Source organism: Osmerus mordax, chromosome 10, assembly GCF_038355195.1.
Source record: "Osmerus mordax isolate fOsmMor3 chromosome 10, fOsmMor3.pri, whole genome shotgun sequence".
In the NCBI taxonomy this organism is placed as follows: domain Eukaryota; kingdom Metazoa; phylum Chordata; class Actinopteri; order Osmeriformes; family Osmeridae; genus Osmerus; species Osmerus mordax.
In genome coordinates this window covers 18,305,957-18,324,270 of record NC_090059.1, presented here as the reverse complement: position 1 = coordinate 18,324,270, position 18,314 = coordinate 18,305,957, and the positions used below count along the sequence as shown (strand labels likewise).

At 51.0% G+C, this 18,314-nt stretch overlaps 3 protein-coding genes across 3 annotated transcripts; 2 read left to right on the top strand and 1 right to left on the bottom strand.

The window, feature by feature from the left end:
* The first annotated feature begins 1,534 nt into the window (after positions 1-1,534).
* LOC136950764 (translational activator of cytochrome c oxidase 1-like) lies at positions 1,535-3,969 on the top strand. Its single transcript, XM_067245218.1, has 6 exons — positions 1,535-1,584; positions 1,913-2,205; positions 2,309-2,415; positions 2,740-2,873; positions 2,971-3,133; positions 3,534-3,969. The coding sequence occupies exons 2-6, from the start codon at positions 1,917-1,919 to the stop codon at positions 3,741-3,743; spliced, it is 903 nt and encodes a 300-aa protein (XP_067101319.1). The 5' UTR covers positions 1,535-1,584; positions 1,913-1,916; the 3' UTR covers positions 3,744-3,969.
* Positions 3,970-4,464: 495 nt separating this feature from the next.
* LOC136950070 (potassium voltage-gated channel subfamily H member 6-like) lies at positions 4,465-13,205 on the top strand. Its single transcript, XM_067244156.1, has 14 exons — positions 4,465-4,520; positions 4,818-4,921; positions 5,115-5,287; positions 6,596-7,021; positions 7,502-7,895; positions 8,871-9,070; positions 9,571-9,823; positions 10,049-10,248; positions 10,452-10,560; positions 10,949-11,185; positions 11,646-11,841; positions 12,240-12,408; positions 12,621-12,865; positions 12,920-13,205. Exons 1-14 carry the CDS (start codon positions 4,465-4,467, stop codon positions 13,203-13,205), a joined length of 3,048 nt encoding a protein of 1,015 aa, XP_067100257.1.
* Positions 13,206-13,293: 88 nt separating this feature from the next.
* On the bottom strand, positions 13,294-18,013 carry LOC136951000 (DDB1- and CUL4-associated factor 7-like). The gene is made up of 7 exons (XM_067245562.1): positions 17,368-18,013; positions 16,921-17,079; positions 16,057-16,168; positions 15,630-15,748; positions 15,227-15,436; positions 14,703-14,820; positions 13,294-14,502 (listed from the first exon to the last, which is right to left on the bottom strand). The coding sequence occupies exons 1-7, from the start codon at positions 17,503-17,505 to the stop codon at positions 14,330-14,332; spliced, it is 1,029 nt and encodes a 342-aa protein (XP_067101663.1). The 5' UTR covers positions 17,506-18,013; the 3' UTR covers positions 13,294-14,329.
* Between the last annotated feature and the right edge of the window lie 301 nt (positions 18,014-18,314).

Genomic DNA, 18,314 nt, shown 5'->3' with positions numbered 1-18,314 from the left:
AGGGAGGGTATGTCACAGTTCAGGAGGGTTAGGGTCAGTAAGGATCGCTCTCTTTAAGCAACGTGGAACAGTTGGCTGCATGAACTACATACAGTAGCATGTCAGACACCAGAGGCGGAAATCCCGGGGGGGCAGGGGGGACACGACCCCCCCATCCTGGGAAAAATATGATTTGTCCCCCCCAATAAATCACTGTAAACATAACTATGTAATTTCAATAAATTAATAATATAATTAGCTGATTATGGACACAGTGGTGCTTTTTTAAATGTGCTATGTGTTACAGCAGTAATTTTGGTGTCCCCCTCAGGTATTGCTCTTAAGAAAATGTCATATAATTGTCCCTCCCAAAGTTGATAGCAGATTTTCGCCACTGTCAGACACACACCAGCTCATCACACACACGTCAATATATTTATAATATGTTTGTAGAACAGAAACTCACCAGAGCGCTGGCTGAGATCAGCACATAGCCGAGCACGACAAACACACATGTCCTCACAGGACACATGACTTCTCCAAGTCGTTTTGACTGGAACTTTAAATCACACAGACGCCTTCAGATGATGGATCCTTTCTTAGGGCGCTGCCAGGGAAGCCACTGCCCGAGACAGTGAGTGTTTCTCCCCAGCAACACGTCTCATCCCTGCCCCTGGAGGTCTGCTGTTCCTGGAGGTCTGCTGTTCCTGGAGGTCTGCTGTTCCTGGAGGTCTAATGTTCCTGGAGGTCTCCAGCTCCTGGCTCACTAAAAGCTGGACAAGACGATGGCTTGCATTCGCTAGGTGTTCTAACCAAGGTAAGAGAACATCCATAACATATTAGGTGTTACACGTCTGATAACCGTCACAAAATCTTCTTTTTAAAAAAGCGAGCGGTGAGGGCTCTCGGGCGAGAGTGACTCCTGGTGCTGTGCTGCTGAGGGGAGGAGACTGCCTCCTTCAGCTCACTGGAGAGGAACAGGCCTTCTGGGGGGAGGAGGGAGGGAGAGGGGAAGAGAAGGACAGGGTGAGAGAGGGAGATGGTAAGGGGAGAGAGGGAGGAGGGAGGGGAAAGGTAGAGAGAGGGGAAGGTGGGGGAGAGGGGGAGACAAGGGGAGAGAGAAAGAGAGAGGGGGGGGAGAGAGAGAGAAGGGGACAGATTGTTGCTCTTTCCAGAAAGAAGAGAAAGCATCTTCTCCAGTTTATTTTACTGTTCTACCTCTCTAATCTCTTTACTCTGTAACAAAGTTGTCTTCTGGTAAAATTTCTTTCTCTCTCTCTCCTTCTCTTTGTCTCTCTCTACATCACAACTATTAAACAATATACATGTTTGCTTTAAGTGTTTCCATTATTAATACGCCTTTTTCATATAAAATCATTATTAAGTATTTATCTAAATGCTGCCAATGATGCACCATTATCTCACTGACCTGCTTGACGTACATTAGTTGTTTGTCTCCCCCTTGTGGCAAAGAAAATAAAGAATTAAGAAGAATCAAAGGCACACAGACCTTTATTTTGAAAGGCAGAATTGTGACATTTGGAACCAGGAAGTGCATATTTCATCTTAAAGGACAGCGACTGCTGCATGGTCTCAAGACATACTGTGAGTTCATGGAAACCTTCCATTCATATCCTGTTCGTTCGCGCTATAATTACAACTCAAAACATGTATTTGCACGTAAGTGCAAACTACTTCAGTGCAAACTACCATAAGGATCGTCTCTCCAATTCAATTTAGGAAGCCAGCTACTGTAGACAGCTATTCTATCGAAATCGTACTGCTAATACCGATCCGTTAGTTGGCTAATTACGTTTTTTACTCTACCATATTCACAGTGTTGATATTATTCTCACTCGGGCATCTGTCTGGGTATGACATATATTGATTGTCAGTGTCAATATGTGTTTGATCTTATATCTTCCAACTCAAGGGCAATGGCAGGGGGAGTGTTGCTGCGAGGTTTGCGGCATCTGCGTCCCCGCTGTCATGTCGCGACAGCCCCTCGCACTGGCGCGAGGATTTATCCGGTCCGTCTAGAACGCCCGGTGCCTGGTCCATGTTCCCCGTGGACAACCTATCCTCTTAGAACTCTACACCTGTGCCATAACTTCTGTGCGGGCCACAACAAGTGGTCTAAGGTGAAAAACATTAAAGGGCCGAAAGATGCAGCACGAAGTCGGATGTTCATGAAGTTTAACTTGATGATAAAGATAGCTGTGAAAGGTACGCCTTGACTGATCCTCACACCGTCTACCAGCTCCACTGCGACTGAAATGCTACTGCAGAGGTTATTGAGATCCCCAAACGTGTGTTTTATTTGGCGCAGATGGCGGTACTAACCCGGACTTCAACGTAAATCTGGCCCACATTGTGGAACAGTGTCGGAGCAAAAACATGCCCAAAGCGTCGATAGAAGCGGCCATCAAAGGAGCGGTAAGTTCACTGTGTTCAGGTCTCCCAGGGATCAGCTGGGTGACATCTAATCTATTTGGACTTGGATGAAACCATCTGCTTAATGAACACATTATTATTGTCTCGAGGGTCAGCCTAGTAAAGCCCGAGGGTCAGCCTAGTAAAACCTGGTAACAACTGACCGTTCCTTGGATCTGACCACTGAAAAATCGAACTTCTGATCCTTGATTTTCTGCTGTACTTTCTATGTGCACTATTTGTATGTTGTGCAATGATGTCTGCTAAATGAAAACATTCAAATGCTCTGTGTGGCGTGTGTGGTTCTGGTTTGTGTGTGTGGTCCAGGAGAAGGCCAAGGCAGGGACTCAGAGCACGTATGAGGCCAGGGGTCCTGGAGGCTGCCAGCTGCTCATCCAGGTCCTCACAGACAACAGCACACGCAGCACCCAGGAGCTGAAACACGCTCTCAACAAGCACGGGTCAGGGCGGGGGCTGGGGCGGGGGCTGGGGGCGGGGGCGGGGGCGGGGCAGACCTATCTGTAATGTGTGTAGCTAAGAGTGTTCCTGTGTCTGCAGAGGGGTTCTGAGTGACGGGGCTCGTCACAATTTCGACAGAAAGGGCGTGGTGACGGCTGCGGGGGAGGGCGTGTCATCGGACCGGGCTCTGGAGCTGGCCATCGAGGCGGGGGCTGAAGACGTCCAGGAGACCGAGGATGAGGAAGAGAGACCGCTGCTACAGGTGGGGTAGAGGGGGAGGAGCCTGCTACAAGTGGGGAAGAGGAGGAGGAGCCTGCTACAGGTGGGGTAGAGGGGGAGGAGCCTGCTACAGGTGGGGAAGAGGGGGAGGAGCCTGCTAAAGGTGGGGTAGAGGGGGAGGAGCCTGCTACAGGTGGGGTAGAGGGGGAGGAGCCTGCTACAGGTGGGGTAGAGGGGGAGGAGCCTGCTACAGGTGGGGTAGAGGGTGAGGAGCCTGCTACAGGTGGGGAAGAGGGGGAGGAGCCTGCTACAGGTGGGGAAGAGGGGGAGGAGCCTGCTACAGGTGGGGTAGAGGGGGAGGAGCCTGCTACAGACATACTTTTCTCAGCTGTGTCTCAGTCCCAGAGTGTGTATCTGACCTCCTGGTGATCCTCTCCTCCCAGTTTGTGTGTGACGTGTCGGAGATGAAGCATGTCCGGGCGTCTCTGGAGGAGCTGGGAGTCTCCACCCAGTCGTCCGGGATGGAGTTTGTGTCCCACAGCCCTGCAGTTCTTCCCCCCGACCAGCTGAGGGCAGCATCTGCTCTGCTGGAAGCCCTGCACGACCACCCCGACGTGGTCCGGGTCTGGGACAACATCCGGGCCCAGAGCTGAACCCTCCCCTGGGCTGGACTCCCTCTGGATCTCTCTGTGGAAATGTACATTTGTAAAGTCGGTAGATATCGAACAATGATCAGCATTGGATCTGCTTGTCAGAGGACTGTAGGGTGAACATTTCCTTTTAGGAGATGTGGATCAATGTTGAGCGTTTTGTGAGTTGTGGGAAAAGGGGCATTTTATGATCCCAATGCTGTAATAAAATATACAAATTATTATTCAACTGCCCAAAGTGTGTGTGTGTGTGTGAGCCATGGCATAACTGGTCTGATAACTGCACGTCTCAATCACCTCTGACTCTGCAACAGGATCTATCTGGGGTAGGGAAGAAAAAAGAAAAAGAGGTGGCAGAGGTTGAAGCTGAAGGGCGTTGGCCTGATGTCACAACACAGGTCATTGCCCAATCACAGCTCTGAACCCACACGCTTACATCAACACAGGTCATTACCCGATCATATCAACCCTGCGACCACACGCTTGATCAATACACATCCGCATTAGCAACAGACGCCTGCAACGTATCGAGTGTTTGGACCAGCAATTTTCCAGGTTGAGGTGGGGACTGAATCAAAAACCAGGGTTAATGAGGACCCTCTGGTAGAGCACGTCAGTGTGTTGCAGTAGGAGGAGACCACAGCGGTCATTTGTACAAACAATAACAGGAAAAGTCCAATGTTGTGTCACAGAGCCCACTTCCTGATGTTATCTGTGATCTGGTATGGATCGTGCGTCCTGCCGCTCCTGGCTGTGGCATGACATCGATCAGGTCCCAGAGTGAGTGAATGAGGCGTGGCTGGATGGTCCAGTCCTACGCTGGTCAGCCCACAGGGTCATCCCCTCGCCTGCATCGAGGCAGAGCAGCGGTCAGATCCACACTGCAGAACAGGGCCCGGGCCAGCAGCAACACACACCTGTTCTAGTTCTAGTGAGACAGAATCAGTCCTCAGTGGAGTGTTCTGAATCCCCAGAGCGCCGAACGTGCATTTCCTGAAGCTGTTAAAACCAGAGATGAGCTAGAGTGAGGGTCCAGGGGAAGGTTTTTCATGCTGCTCCGGTGGTTTATGTGAGCAGAGCAGAGAGGAAGGCTGTCTTCATAGAGGAGCCTTGTGGATCGTCTCCGAGGGGGATGCGGGCGGACTGGGGAGGAGAGAGAGGAGAATCCTACCTCAACAGCAGTGAGTCCACCTCTTTCCACCTGTCTCTCCCTAACCTTGCAGTGAGTCCACCTCTTTCCACCTCTGTCTCTCCCTAACTCTGACACCTGACCCTTACATGTCTGCCTTGTGAATGAGTAAAGGAAAACATTTGTGTCAAAATAAACATAGTTAAAAAAAATTCCCTGATCCCTGACAGATCTCCTGGTTCCAGACCAGCTGAGCTCCACCTCCGACGCGGATGCCATGAAAGGCGGGTCTCCGGGCCACCTGGGGGCCCCTCGCTTCAGCCCAGAGCGCCTGGCCCCTCCTGCCCTCCGGGCGGAGCTGCTGGGCCCCTCCAAGGTGAAGGACCGGACCCAGCACGTCACTGACAAGGTGACGCAGGTACGACAGGCGACGCCACCGTTCAGTTCCTCAAACTTTTATTGTGACGTCCCTGTGTGTGATGGAGCTTCCCAGTGGCCACATCCGAGTGATTTACGTCTCAGAACAGAATCAATATTTACTAGCTATGTTACAGTGCGTACGGTCAATATTGACATGTTTGTTCCATATTATATGAATGCAGTGCTCATCAGTCAATACTGACACACTTAACTGCATGCAATCTTTCACATGGGGGGTGTCCACATCCTCTAACACGACTTGAAACACCCACCAACATTGGACCATTTCAACACCTGCGTTCAGATATCTAGTCCAGAAGCCCCACTGAGCGGGCCTTCAGTCCTGCATGGTAGCTTTCCCCTGAGCGGGCCTTCAGTCCTGCATGGTAGCTTTCCCAGCGCTGCCTGGACACCAACAGCTGGTTAAACCCAGTGTAGGAAAAATCACTACTGTAGGATTGTGCTGTTTCCCTCTGGGGGGCTGGGAGGCTGCATAGAGCAGCAGGCTGGACCCATGCTACCACTACCCTCCACTGGTGCCCAGAGAACTGCCTTCTGGATGGGAACCACTGGTACATGTTTACCAGAAATGAGAGACCAGGAGAGGTGGTGTTGATGAGAAACCAGGGGAATGTGTTTTTCTGTAGTTGATCTGACACCAGCAGTGGTAACATGTGACCCTGTCATCTTATGCAGACTCTCTCTCTCTCTCTCTCTCTCTCTCTCTCTCTCTCTCTCTCTCTCTCTCTCTCTCTCTCTCTCACCCTCTCTCTCTCTCTCTCTCTCTCTCTCTGTCATTTCTTCCCTCTCTCTCTGGGTCTTGTTTGATGGGGTCATGTGTTGATTGCATGGCCAGAGGATGATCCACTGAACAATCATTCTGGGAAATCGGTCCCAGAGAGAGAGACCTCCACCAGACAGGATAAACAGGACCCCACATCTCTGCAGCTCATCTAGTTTCATGCTAAATTAAAAGCATCATTACATCTTCCTCAGGCACTGCAGCCTGACCAATGACAGGAGAGGAGGGTTTATAGCTGCAGAGGTCTTGATTAAAAACAGTCCGATACAATAATCTATAGATAATTAACATGTAACAATGTAAGTTGTATCATGCATCCCTAGCATTGGTTCACATTCACTCAACCATAAAATGAACTCTGATGACTAAATTAATTTATGATTGAAAGTTTTTCGATAACATGTCTACATTTCATGAATGCTAAACACACAACAAAGGTTGTACATGTCACCCCTGAGGAGAACCCATCATGTCACCCCTGAGGAGAATCCATGTCCTTCCCAGGTATTATCCCTGGAGTCTGACGTGCTTCCAGAGTACAAGCTCCAGCCTCTGGACACCTCCAGATGGACCCTGCTGCACTACAGTCCCTTCAAGGCCATGTGGGACTGGCTGATCCTGCTGCTGGTCCTCCACACTGCCGTGTTCACCCCCTACTCCGCCGCCTTCCTCCTGGACGAACACCGGGACGTCCGCAGGAGGAGCTGTGGCTACACCTGCGACCCTCTCAACCTGGTGGACCTCCTGGTGGACATCCTGTTCATCGTGGACATCGGCATCAACTTCAGGACCACCTACGTGAACCACAACGATGAGGTGGTGACCCGGCCTGGCAGGATTGCGCTGCACTACATCAAGGGCTGGTTCCCCATCGACCTGGTGGCCGCCGTGCCCTTCGACCTGCTCATCTTAGGCTCCGGCTCTGACGAGGTGAGGGGCTTCATCATACAACATTTATATGTGATTTATACATTATGCGTTCTTGAAAACTGCAAATCCGTCCATTCCACTTTTTATTAAGAAAATGATATATATTTAATCCTTAGTTATTTAAAAAAAGTTAGTAGCGTTGGTTAGGGTTAGTATGGTTAGTTAGGGTTAGTATGGTTAGTTAGGGTTAGTATGGTTAGTTAGGGTTAGTATGGTTAGTTAGGGTTAGTATGGTTAGTTAGGGTTAGTTTCACCCACATTTGAAAACAATCCCACGCCCCTGGGTGAGGGACTGTTGTCAGGATTGTGATTGTGATGAAACTAGACTTAAGTGACCTGATAGATATGATGTTGATAACCGTGTTAGCTGCAGACAGCCATCGACTACGTGATGTCTCCAGTCCCCTCGTCCTACTCCAGTCTAGCTCTACTCTCTCCGACTTCTCTCATCCTGTCTCTCTTCCTGGGGACCCTCCAAAGATGGCCACTCTCATTGGCCTATTGAAGACGGCACGTCTTCTCCGATTGGTCCGCGTGGCCAGGAAGCTGGACCGCTACTCGGAGTACGGCGCCGCCGTCCTCTTCCTGCTCATGTGCACGTTCGTGCTCATCGCCCATTGGCTGGCCTGCATCTGGTATGCCATCGGCTTCGTGGAGCGTCCGTACACGGAGACAGGCTGGCTGGACAACCTGGCAGAGCAGCTGGGGAAACACTACAACGACAGCGACGCCACGTCCGGCCCGTCCATCAAGGACAAGTACGTGACGGCGCTGTACTTCACCTTCAGCAGCCTGACCAGCGTGGGCTTCGGGAACGTCTCCCCCAACACCAACTCTGAGAAGCTCTTCTCCATCTGTGTCATGGTCATCGGATGTGAGTCCAGCAGATGCTTTCTAGAACTAAAGCAATTTTACATTATATATATATTCTAAAACAAAATGTATATATATATATATATACAAGTTTAAATTTGATCCATTTAGTAGATGCTTTCTGACCCAAAGCGACGTACAAACAGTTCATATAGAAAGTACAGAACTAGGAACAAAACCGCGATCCGTTCAGTGTTTCCCACAGCACTTTGCAGTTAAGGCGGCCGCCTAAGCAACACACGCCTGCTGCCTTGACTAGGTTGTCCAAAAAAATTATATGAGCCATATCCGCCGTGTTACTCTGTCCTGTTTTCTCCCTTTCATTCCAAACCATGATCAATGCCAGTCTCCCTTCTCTGCAGAACTAATATGCCCCCCCCCCCACATGGCAAACGTCACCCTACCACCTTAACTAACACCATTTCTGCGTGAAGCCCTGCGGTTGCAATTCACCCTCACATTGCAATAATCTACACATCACATAACTGAGCCTCTGGCTCCTGCGCCTCCCGCCCCTCTGACCTCCAGCCCTCATGTACTGAGTCATCTGTCTGACCTTTAACCTCTGACCTCCGCCAGCCCTCATGTACTGAGTCATCTGTCTGACCTTTAACCTAGGGAGTCAGGTGGCTGAGCGGTGAGGGAATCGGGCTAGTAATCCGAAGGTTGCCAGTTCGATTCCCGGTCATGCCAACTGATGTTGTGTCCTTGGGCAAGGCACTTCACCCTACTTGCCTCGGGGGAATGTCCCTGTACTTACTGTAAGTCGCTCTGGATAAGAGCGTCTGCTAAATGACTAAATGTAAATGTAACCTCTGACCTCCTCCAGCCCTCATGTACTGAGTCATCTGTCTGACCTTTAACCTCTGACCTCCTCCAGCCCTCATGTATTGAGTCATCTGTCTGACCTTTAACCTCTGACCTCCAGCCCTCATGTACTGAGTCATCTGTCTGACCTTTAACCTCTGTCCTCCAGCCCTCATGTACGCCAGCATCTTCGGGAACGTGTCGGCCATCATCCAGCGCCTGTACTCGGGCACCACACGCTACCACACCCAGATACTGCGGGTGAAGGAGTTCATCCGCTTCCACCAGATCCCCAACCCCCTCCGCCAGCGGCTGGAGGAGTACTTCCAGCACGCCTGGTCCTACACCAACGGCATCGACATGAACGCAGTAAATTGGCTCAGTGACATCATGTCCTGGGTACTGTGATGAACTGCTGTCTCAGCGACATCATGCCCTGGGTTGTGTGTTGTGATGGGTTGGATGGGCAGTGGGATGAGTTTTTAACTGCTCATTGAGCTGCTGATGTAATCCTGCAGCACTGTTTAACTTTGTCTCTTTCTGGAGTTTTTACTCGTCTTCCTCGAGGGCTCAGTATGTCCTGATCACAGATGGCAAAAGTACACACATCCTTCACTCAAGTAGAAGTAAATATGTTTAAAAAGACTAAAAGTTGAAGTACTGACTTTCATTCAAGTTAAAGTAAAGAAACATATTTTTTCAACCTTTTAGAAAGTTTTTTGGGCAAAATATCTTTTTGACCTTTTAGATGTTTTTTTTTTTTTTTTTGAGTCCTCAAGTACTCATCAATGATACATGTCCCCTCCACCTCCACCTCGGGTGACCGAGTCACATCTGCTCTGCTCTCCGTGTTGACTCCCTCTGTCAAGGTGCTGAAGGGCTTCCCGGAGTGTCTGCAAGCAGACATCTGCCTGCACCTGAACCGCAGCCTGCTGCAGAACTGCAAGGCGTTCCAGGGGGGCAACCAGGCATGCCTCCGCGCCCTCGCCATGCGCTTCAAGACCGTGCACGCCCCGCCAGCCGACACGCTCGTCCACTACGGAGACGTCCTCACCGCCATCTACTTCCTGTCCAGGGGTTCCATCCAGATCACCCGCGACGACGTGGTGGTGGCCATACTGGGTAAACACTGACCTCTGACCTCTACACTAGGACCCATACACTTGCATGAAGTCCTTTTTTCTTCCAGCTCTCACGTCCCCCCTCTGCACCAGGGGGCTTATATCACAATAATACCCTCCCAACATCTCTCTGTCTCTCATCTGTCTCTCTCTCTCCTCTCTCTCATCTCTTTGTCTACCATCTCTCTCTCTCACCTCTCTCTCACCTCTCTCTGTCTCTCTCTAGAGAAGAACGACATTTTCGGGGAGGCCCTGTACTCTGAGCCGGGAAAGTCCAATGCAGACGTGCGTGCCCTGACCTACTGTGACCTCCAGCGCATCCAGCGGGACGACCTCCTGGAAGTGCTGGACATGTTCCCCAGCTTTGCCCACTCCTTCTGGAGGAACCTGGAGATCACCTTCCACCTGCGAGACGTAAGGGACCAACACACCAGATACACTCACTTTTTTACAGATGTTTTTATAGAAAATGTATTGGATTATTAAATGATAATATGAAATTCTTGGAAAATAAGGAAATATAAGAACAAAAAAGAACAAAAAAAAGAGGAAATATTCATAATTCATAATTATGACTGGGTGTATAGTAGAAATCCATCTGTCTCCATACGCAGTGTGTGTGTGTGTGTCTCCAGGATGAGCAGCCTCCACTCCTGACCTCGCTGGCAGACTCAGGAGACGAGTGTGTCTGCCGCTCCAGACACAGAGGGCACTCCCTGGACTGCAGGAACAGACCCGGTCAGTCACCCAGCCCTGCATCTGACTCAACCTACAACTGATTCATCCTAGGACTGATTCAAACTGGGACTGATTCATCCTTGGACTGATTCAAACTGGGACTGATTCAACCTGTTATTGACTCAACCAAGGACTGACTTTTACTTTCATTACTTTACAAGAGAAACAATTCATTACTGTGACCTATTAGGACCAGGGTTCATTGAATGAAAAACTCTATGTACACACAGTATATTTGATATATAAAATGACAATAGTAGTAATAATATTAGTAATGATAGTGATAATAGTAAAGTGAATAGTAGTAATAATATATAGTAGTAATAATATGTATTATAGTACACCTGTGTATATTGATAATAGTAACGTTGGTGTGCTTCTTGGTTAGACGGGATGGACCAGGACGAGCCGTACCCCTGCCGGCATAGCCCCGCCCCCCCGAGCTCGTGGGAGGAGCTCTGCAGCTGTGGCTCCTCCTCTTCCTCCTCCCACCCCAGTGACAAGCCCCGCCCTCCCCGGGGCAGAGGGGAGGAGGGGCTGGACTACACCCCCCCTGGGGTGCGGCTGTTGCCCCCTAGTGGCGTCTCCGGACCACAGGAGTGCTCCATGGACCAGACCCTGCCAGGTACTTGGCAGCTCTTCTCCTGAGTAACTACAGTGTACAGACGCTCTTATCCAGAGCGACTTACAGTGAGTACAGGGACATTCCCCCCGAGGCAAGTAGGGTGAAGTGCCTTGCCCAAGGACACAACGTCATTTTGCACGGCCGGGAATCGAACTGGCAACCTTCAGATTACTAGCCCGATTCCCTATCCGCTCAGCCACCTGACTCCCTAGTAACAACATTGTAGGCACTAATTATTACTAGTGAAACTTGGTATGGGGTAGGTAGGGCTTTCCAGGTGAAAGTAGTTGTTAACATCGATCTAATGTAATATAATGCAATTTAATGACATAATTCCTATTCATCGACAATGATACTATAGGCATTCCTATGTTACAAAGTAGTTTATGTATCCTGAAAACAAAGTTTTCTTCCCATTGAATGTAACAAATTCTGATGGTGTTGGGGCCTGGGCCTGCAGCCTCTCTGCTGGCCGTGCCCGAGGCCGTGCCCGGGGTGTACAGGTACTGGCCGTCAGGCTCCCCCCAGTACCCCGCCCGCGGCTGGCGCTCCGACTCCATCAGGGCCGCTCCGGCTCCGCCCCCGGCCCCGCCCCCGGTCCCGCCCCTCAGCGACCTTGAGACACGGCTGGAGCTGCTGCAGTCACAGCTCCACAGGTAACGTGGGATTCAAACCTGCCGCTTCTTCATATACAGCTGCTTCTCATAAAAACGTCTGCTGAATGAATAAATATACAAATATAATCAACAAAAACTTTTTTCAATGGCATCATGTTGAGCTGTATGTGTGGGTCTCTGGGCAGCATCGTGTTGAGCTGTATGTGTGGGTCTCTGGGCAGCATCGTGTTGAGCTGTATGTGTGGGTCTCTGGGCAGCATCGTGTTGAGCTGTATGTGTGGGTCTCTGGGCAGCATCGTGTTGAGCTGTATGTGTGGGTCTCTGGGCAGCATCGTGTTGAGCTGTATGTGTGGGTCTCTGGGCAGCATCGTGTTGAGCTGTATGTGTGGGTCTCTGGGCAGCATCGTGTTGAGCTGTATGTGTGGGTCTCTGGGCAGGCTGGAGACGCGCATGACAGCTGACATCACCGTGATCCTGCAGCTGCTGCAGGGGCAGGTGGTCCCCCCTGCCTACAGCAGCCCGGCCGGCCTCTACAGCACCGCAGCCCTGGGCCTTCATAGCCTCTACCCCCCACCCCCCCCGGCCCTGGACAGCCCCCCCACACAGGTACACTCACCTGGTCATCCAGCAGCTTGTACTGACAGTGTACAGGAAGCTCAGCAGCTCTGGGTCCTTGTGAAGAGGCAGGGACAGTGGGGACAGAGCTCAGCTCTCAGACACCAGCTTGGCTCGTAGACACCAGCTTGGCTCGTAGACACCAGCTCTGCAGCATCAGTTTGAGGTCAGCAGGGTTTTGAACCTCCTCTTGTGTGTTTCAGCCGTCCGCAGACGTGAGGTCAGAGGTCAGGTCCCAGGAATCCCTGTCCTCCGGCATCCACGTCACTCTGGCCTCGGACGACACCATGTCCGTTACCCCGGAGACGGAGGGGAGAGCGTTGCTAGGCGCCCAGGCCTCGGACCGGCCCTCTTTAACGGGGCCTCCAGGGCTGAGCAGGAGCCTGCGATTCCCCTCCCTGCCTGGGAGCCTGGATCTCCCCGACCCAGAGGACGTCCACACACAAATGTCAGACCCAGCGCTGCCTCTTACATGAAGCCCTCACACCGTCTCCCCCTCCAGCCCCAAGCACAGCCCTCACACCGTCTCTCCCTCCTGCCCCAAGCACAGCCCTCACACCGTCTCCCCCTCCTGCCCCAAGCACAGCCCTCACACCGTCTCTCCCTCCTGCCCCAAGCACAGCCCTCACACCGTCTCCCCCTCCTGCCCCAAGCACAGCCCTCACACCGTCTCCCCCTCCAGCCCCAAGCACAGCCCTCACACCGTCTCCCCCTCCTGCCCCAAGCACAGCCCTCACACCGGGGACCTGATACTGGTCTTGCTGCAGTCTTTCACTGTGTTGTTTTGACTTGTGTATTATAGTTTTCACTTTACATCCCCTGCAGGTGAGGCAGCCTAGCAACCAGCCTAGCAACCAGCCTCAGTTTGACACAGCTCTCTGGACGTGAACATCTGTTTCTCAGTGGTTACAAAAATCAATTTAATACCTCAGTAGCAGTTGAGTACTAACAGAATATGAAGCATTTTTAAACAGCAGCCTGCATCTTGCTCTGCATCTTAAAGACATACACCTCTACCTGACTTTGGTCAGATTTTTTACTTGACTGTACAATAGTTGTATTGAGTTTATACAGTTTTTTCTGTAGTAATAAAATGTATCTATTTTTTTTCTTCTCAAATGTCTGTCTAATGTATATACCACTAACTGTAAGTTATTTAGTAGACTGTTTAAATAAATAAGTTTTTCATATCACAATTGACCAGATGATTTTTTATGATAAAAAAACACAATTCAATGGATTACAACATTTGGTTCAGTTGAAATATTCATATGATATACTGACACTACGCGATCAATTTAAGGGAATTAAGAATAATTCTAATGTTCACACTGCTAAAAAATAAAACACTACATTGCATACACTAAAATAACAATCTACTCCATCAGATAAAACGTAATCGTCAATCAACTTATCAACATGCTGAAAGTTCTGTTTCGGCCTAAGAACACGGTGTGTCCATCAGGGAGTTCCTGCCCCACGTCCTGTACCAGGAGAGGCTCCGAGCGTTCCTGCTTACCGGGGTAGTCCCCAGACAGCCACCATGTGTGTGTACTTCTGCTCTGGTGTACATCCATGTCCCATCCTGGGACACGTCAACACTGGACAACTGTACACACAGTTCATGGATGAGGTCTGGCTCCAAGACATGCCAATGAAATCCTCACCCCTAGAGGTAACTGGCACACACACACACACACAGGACACCCTTGTTACCAGAGGTAACACACACACGCACAAACAGGACACACTTGTCCCCAAAGGTAACACACATGCATACACAGACATACACAACCAACTGCATGTGTGGTGGGGGCAGACAAGAGTCCTTCAGAGGGCCGCGGTCCCCCCAGCGTTGTGGCTCTGTTGGGAGTCAGGCCCCGGCCCAGGCCCGGCCCCCTCAGGACTGGCGTCACACGCGCAGGATCTCCAGGCAGTTGTTGTAGCAGATGGCGATCCAATCCGGCTGGGTGGAGGCCCACTGGACGTTGTTGATCTCTCCCTCGGCTGTGTACGCCAGGATGGGGTCCTCGATGGCCCTGGGCATCTGCTGGATGTCCCAGATCAGAGCCTGGTGGTCGTCCGCTGGGGGAGGGGGGGGGGGGGGGTTTAGTGTTTGTGCACTATGAAGGACATGTATTGCAGTCCTGGTGAGGTGTGTTAAGGTGTGGGGTGCTAAGGTGAGGGGAAGTGTGGGGTGTTAAGGTGAGGGGAGGTGTGGGGTGTTAAGGTGTGGGGAGGTGTGGGGTGTTAAGGTGTGGGGAGGTGTGGGGTGTTAAAGTTACCTGCGGTGCAGATGTGGCAGGAGGAGTGCGGCGCCCAGGCAATGCCGTTGACGCAGGCGCGGTGGTTGTTGAGGCGGGCCACAGGGGTGCAGGGCACACGCACATCCAGAATCACCACCTGCAACACACCACCAGCAAACAGAAGGAAACTGAGTTCCACACATCCACCCCTAACACACCACATCTGCTGTGAGCTCCTGCAACCCCAGCCCTCTGCAGGGCTGCAGCTCTGAGCGCCAGCACTCTGCAGGGCTGCAGCTCTGAACGCCAGCACTCTGCAGGGCTGCAGCTGTGAGCGCCTGCACTCTGCAGGGCTGCAGCTCTGAGCGCCAGCCCTCTGCAGGGCTGCAGCTCTGAGCGCCAGCACTCTGCAGGGCTGCAGCTCTGAGCGCCAGCACTCTGCAGGGCTGCAGCTCTGAACGCCAGCACTCTGCAGGGCTGCAGCTGTGAGCGCCTGCACTTTGCAGGGCTGCAGCTGTGAGCGCCTGCACTCTGCAGGGCTGCAGGCGTGTCTGTGCCGTCACCTCCATGCCGTCCATGGCCATGGTGGCCAGGTAGTTGGGGTCCTGCTTGTTCCAGCAGAGGCGTAGCAGCGGGTGGTGCTGTGGGTCCTCGTAGATGATGGTGCTGTGCTCCAGGTGCCGCAGATCGAACATCCGCACCGAGCCGTCCGCCCCCACCGACGCAAACATGTCCCTCCCTCCACCCGCACGGCTGAAGGCTATGTCATACACCTGCCAGGGACACACACACACCATACACCTGTTTTGGATTGTGTTTGCTTTAAACAAAACAGCATAAAAGAGACTTTTGACCTGCTTGCTTCCAGCTCTGGGCTAATCAGTTCAAATCCTCTCATTGATCCTGAAGGGAATTGGAGCCCCCCTGTGAACACAGCCCTGTCTCCGTGTCGTACAGCGAGCTTACCTCCTTATCATGGGCGATGAGCTGGGTCTTCACGTGCCCTGACACCAGGTTCACTCTGCCCAGAACCTGCCCCGTCTCCAGCCCCCAGATGGTGCAGGTGGTGTCAATGCTGGAGGTGCCTGCATACCAGAAACACAACATCTCTCTCAGTGAACCATGACACAATACACGTCTGTTGATGGTGAAATATTATTATTGTTGTTGCACTGTGTCAGGTAAAAACAGTTACTTGACTCTGACCACTGAAACACTTAGAACTACACACTTCTGATGCTTATCTCCTGCTGTGCTCTCTCTAAGCTGTGTTTTAAGACGTTTTGGAATAACAGTGTCTGCTGAACGAATAAAATGTACCTTTGTGTCTTAGTTCAAAATATTTGGTGTCTCAGTTCAGTGTATTTGTCAGAGGAGCACAAGGTTTAGTCACCCAGCAGGTTGGGGTCCACCTCGTTCCAGTCGAAGGACGTCAGCGGGGCGCAGAAGTCTGAGTTTTTGTTGTTGTTCAGAAGACATTCCAGGCGCGTGTCCGTCTCATTCACCTGGAACACAGGACACAAGCTGCCCTCACCCTCAGGAGACAAGCTGCCCTCACCCTCACACACAGGAGACAAGCTGCCCTCACCCTCACCCGACAAGCTGCCCTCACCCTCACCCTCAGGAGACAAGCTGCCCTCACCCTCACCCTCAGGAGACAAGCTGCCCTCACCCTCACACACAGGAGACAAGCTGCCCTCACCCTCACCCTCAGGAGACAAGCTGCCCTCACCCTCACACACAGGAGACAAGCTGCCCTCACCCTCACCCGACAAGCTGCCCTCACCCTCACCCTCAGGAGACAAGCTGCCCTCACCCTCACCCTCAGGAGACAAGCTGCCCTCACCCTCACACACAGGAGACAAGCTGCCCTCACCCTCACACACAGGAGACAAGCTGCCCTCACCCTCACACACAGGAGACAAGCTGCCCTCACCCTCACCCTCAGGAGACAAGCTGCCCTCACCCTCACCCTCAGGAGACAAGCTGCCCTCACCCTCACACAACATGAAATCACCCTTTCTGCTGCACATGTAGGACAATTTGATTTAAGACACACAGTCTAATAAGTGCATGCTGTTATCTAGGGGGCGGCTGGGTTGAGTGAGAGAGCGAGAGCGAGAGCGAGAGCGAGAGCGAGACAGAGACAGAGAGAGAGAGAGAGAGAGAGAGAGAGAGAGAGAGAGAGAGAGAGAGAGAGAGAGAGAGAGAGAGAGAGAGGCAGGTGTTGCTGTCAGGATGGGCTGGGTTCACACACCCTCCAGATGCGCAGGTAGTCTCCGCTGGTGGCCAGCAGGTCGGGGTACACACCCTTAGTGTCTGGGATCCACATGATCTTGGTGGTGGGGTACGGGTGATCAAATGTGTTCCGACACAAAAACTCAGAGCTCTCTTCCTCAAGCCCAACCAACTGCACCTACAGGCCAGACAGCACGTTAAAGAAGGGGGTTAGTGTGCAGGCCAAAATGATGAGAGCCTTCACAATAATACTAATGCATATAGTGTTATGCTTCCAGGTAATGTTTGCTACACATAACTAAGTAGTCTGGGTGGTTTAGGCATATTCATGGTCACCAGATAAATAGATCAAAACTAGCCCATTTGAATACTGCATCAGAAGAAGGCTTTTCAGATACATCACACTCTGTAATAATACAACACACTTGTTGTAATACTGTGGTCTTTATTCAATTCTACTGTTTACCTTGTTGTTGTATTCTTCGACAAAACTACCAAGCGCAAGTCGGAAGCGTTTGTCCGGTCGGACACTCCAATTCATTGCATATACCGTCCATGGTGCCTCGTATTTGTAGATTTCTTTGCGCTTACCGTGAAGCGACATAGCAGAGGCAGTGAATAACAAAACACGTCCAAATTACTACAAAAGAATATAACCCGTCAAATGGATGGAGACGAGGCCCAACCTCCTATGATACACTAGCTTATTCTAAACGTTAGCCTATACTCGTTATCATTATACGTCAAGTATGTAGTCAGACAATATTACTTTAAGTGTCGAATTTGTACCACTTTCAAACACGAATTGCCTATGTGATGTCTATGGAAACAAGACTTCTGACAAGCGTCAAGAATCCTTGTATCGTGTTATTAACAAACACTAACGCACCCCGGTGAAAACAGTCTGAGAAGCAATGGTGGCGGCCTAGGACCACAATTACATTGAGCTATTCAGCGTCGCTCTAGCTGTTCAGTCCTCCTTAATACGGTGTCGAGCTAACAAAATGGAGGGGAGAAAAGCATAAACGCGCAAACAAATATACGAGGTAAGAAAGTCCGTATTTTTTTAGTTGTGCTACCCAGTTGATGTTTTGGTGGGCCAGTGCTTGTTTGTGACGTAGTTCCGCTACGTGAGGGTTTACTACAGCCGGCTGCTTCCGGTCTTTGGCCGCTTCAGCTGACAGACTCCTCCCCCTTCTCACTCTTTTTACATTTAGTCATTTTTTTATTTTTTTATTTTTTATTAGAAAATGTGTCGAAATACCACCTTACCAGTCCCTGCTACACTTCACAGTCTACTGTAACACAATGTGATGCACATACGCTGTGTATTTTGGTTAGTTTAAACCTGTGGACTTGGGGAAATGTCCATTCATTTTTGTAGCATTTTTTTTAATTTGTTGATGGGATGGT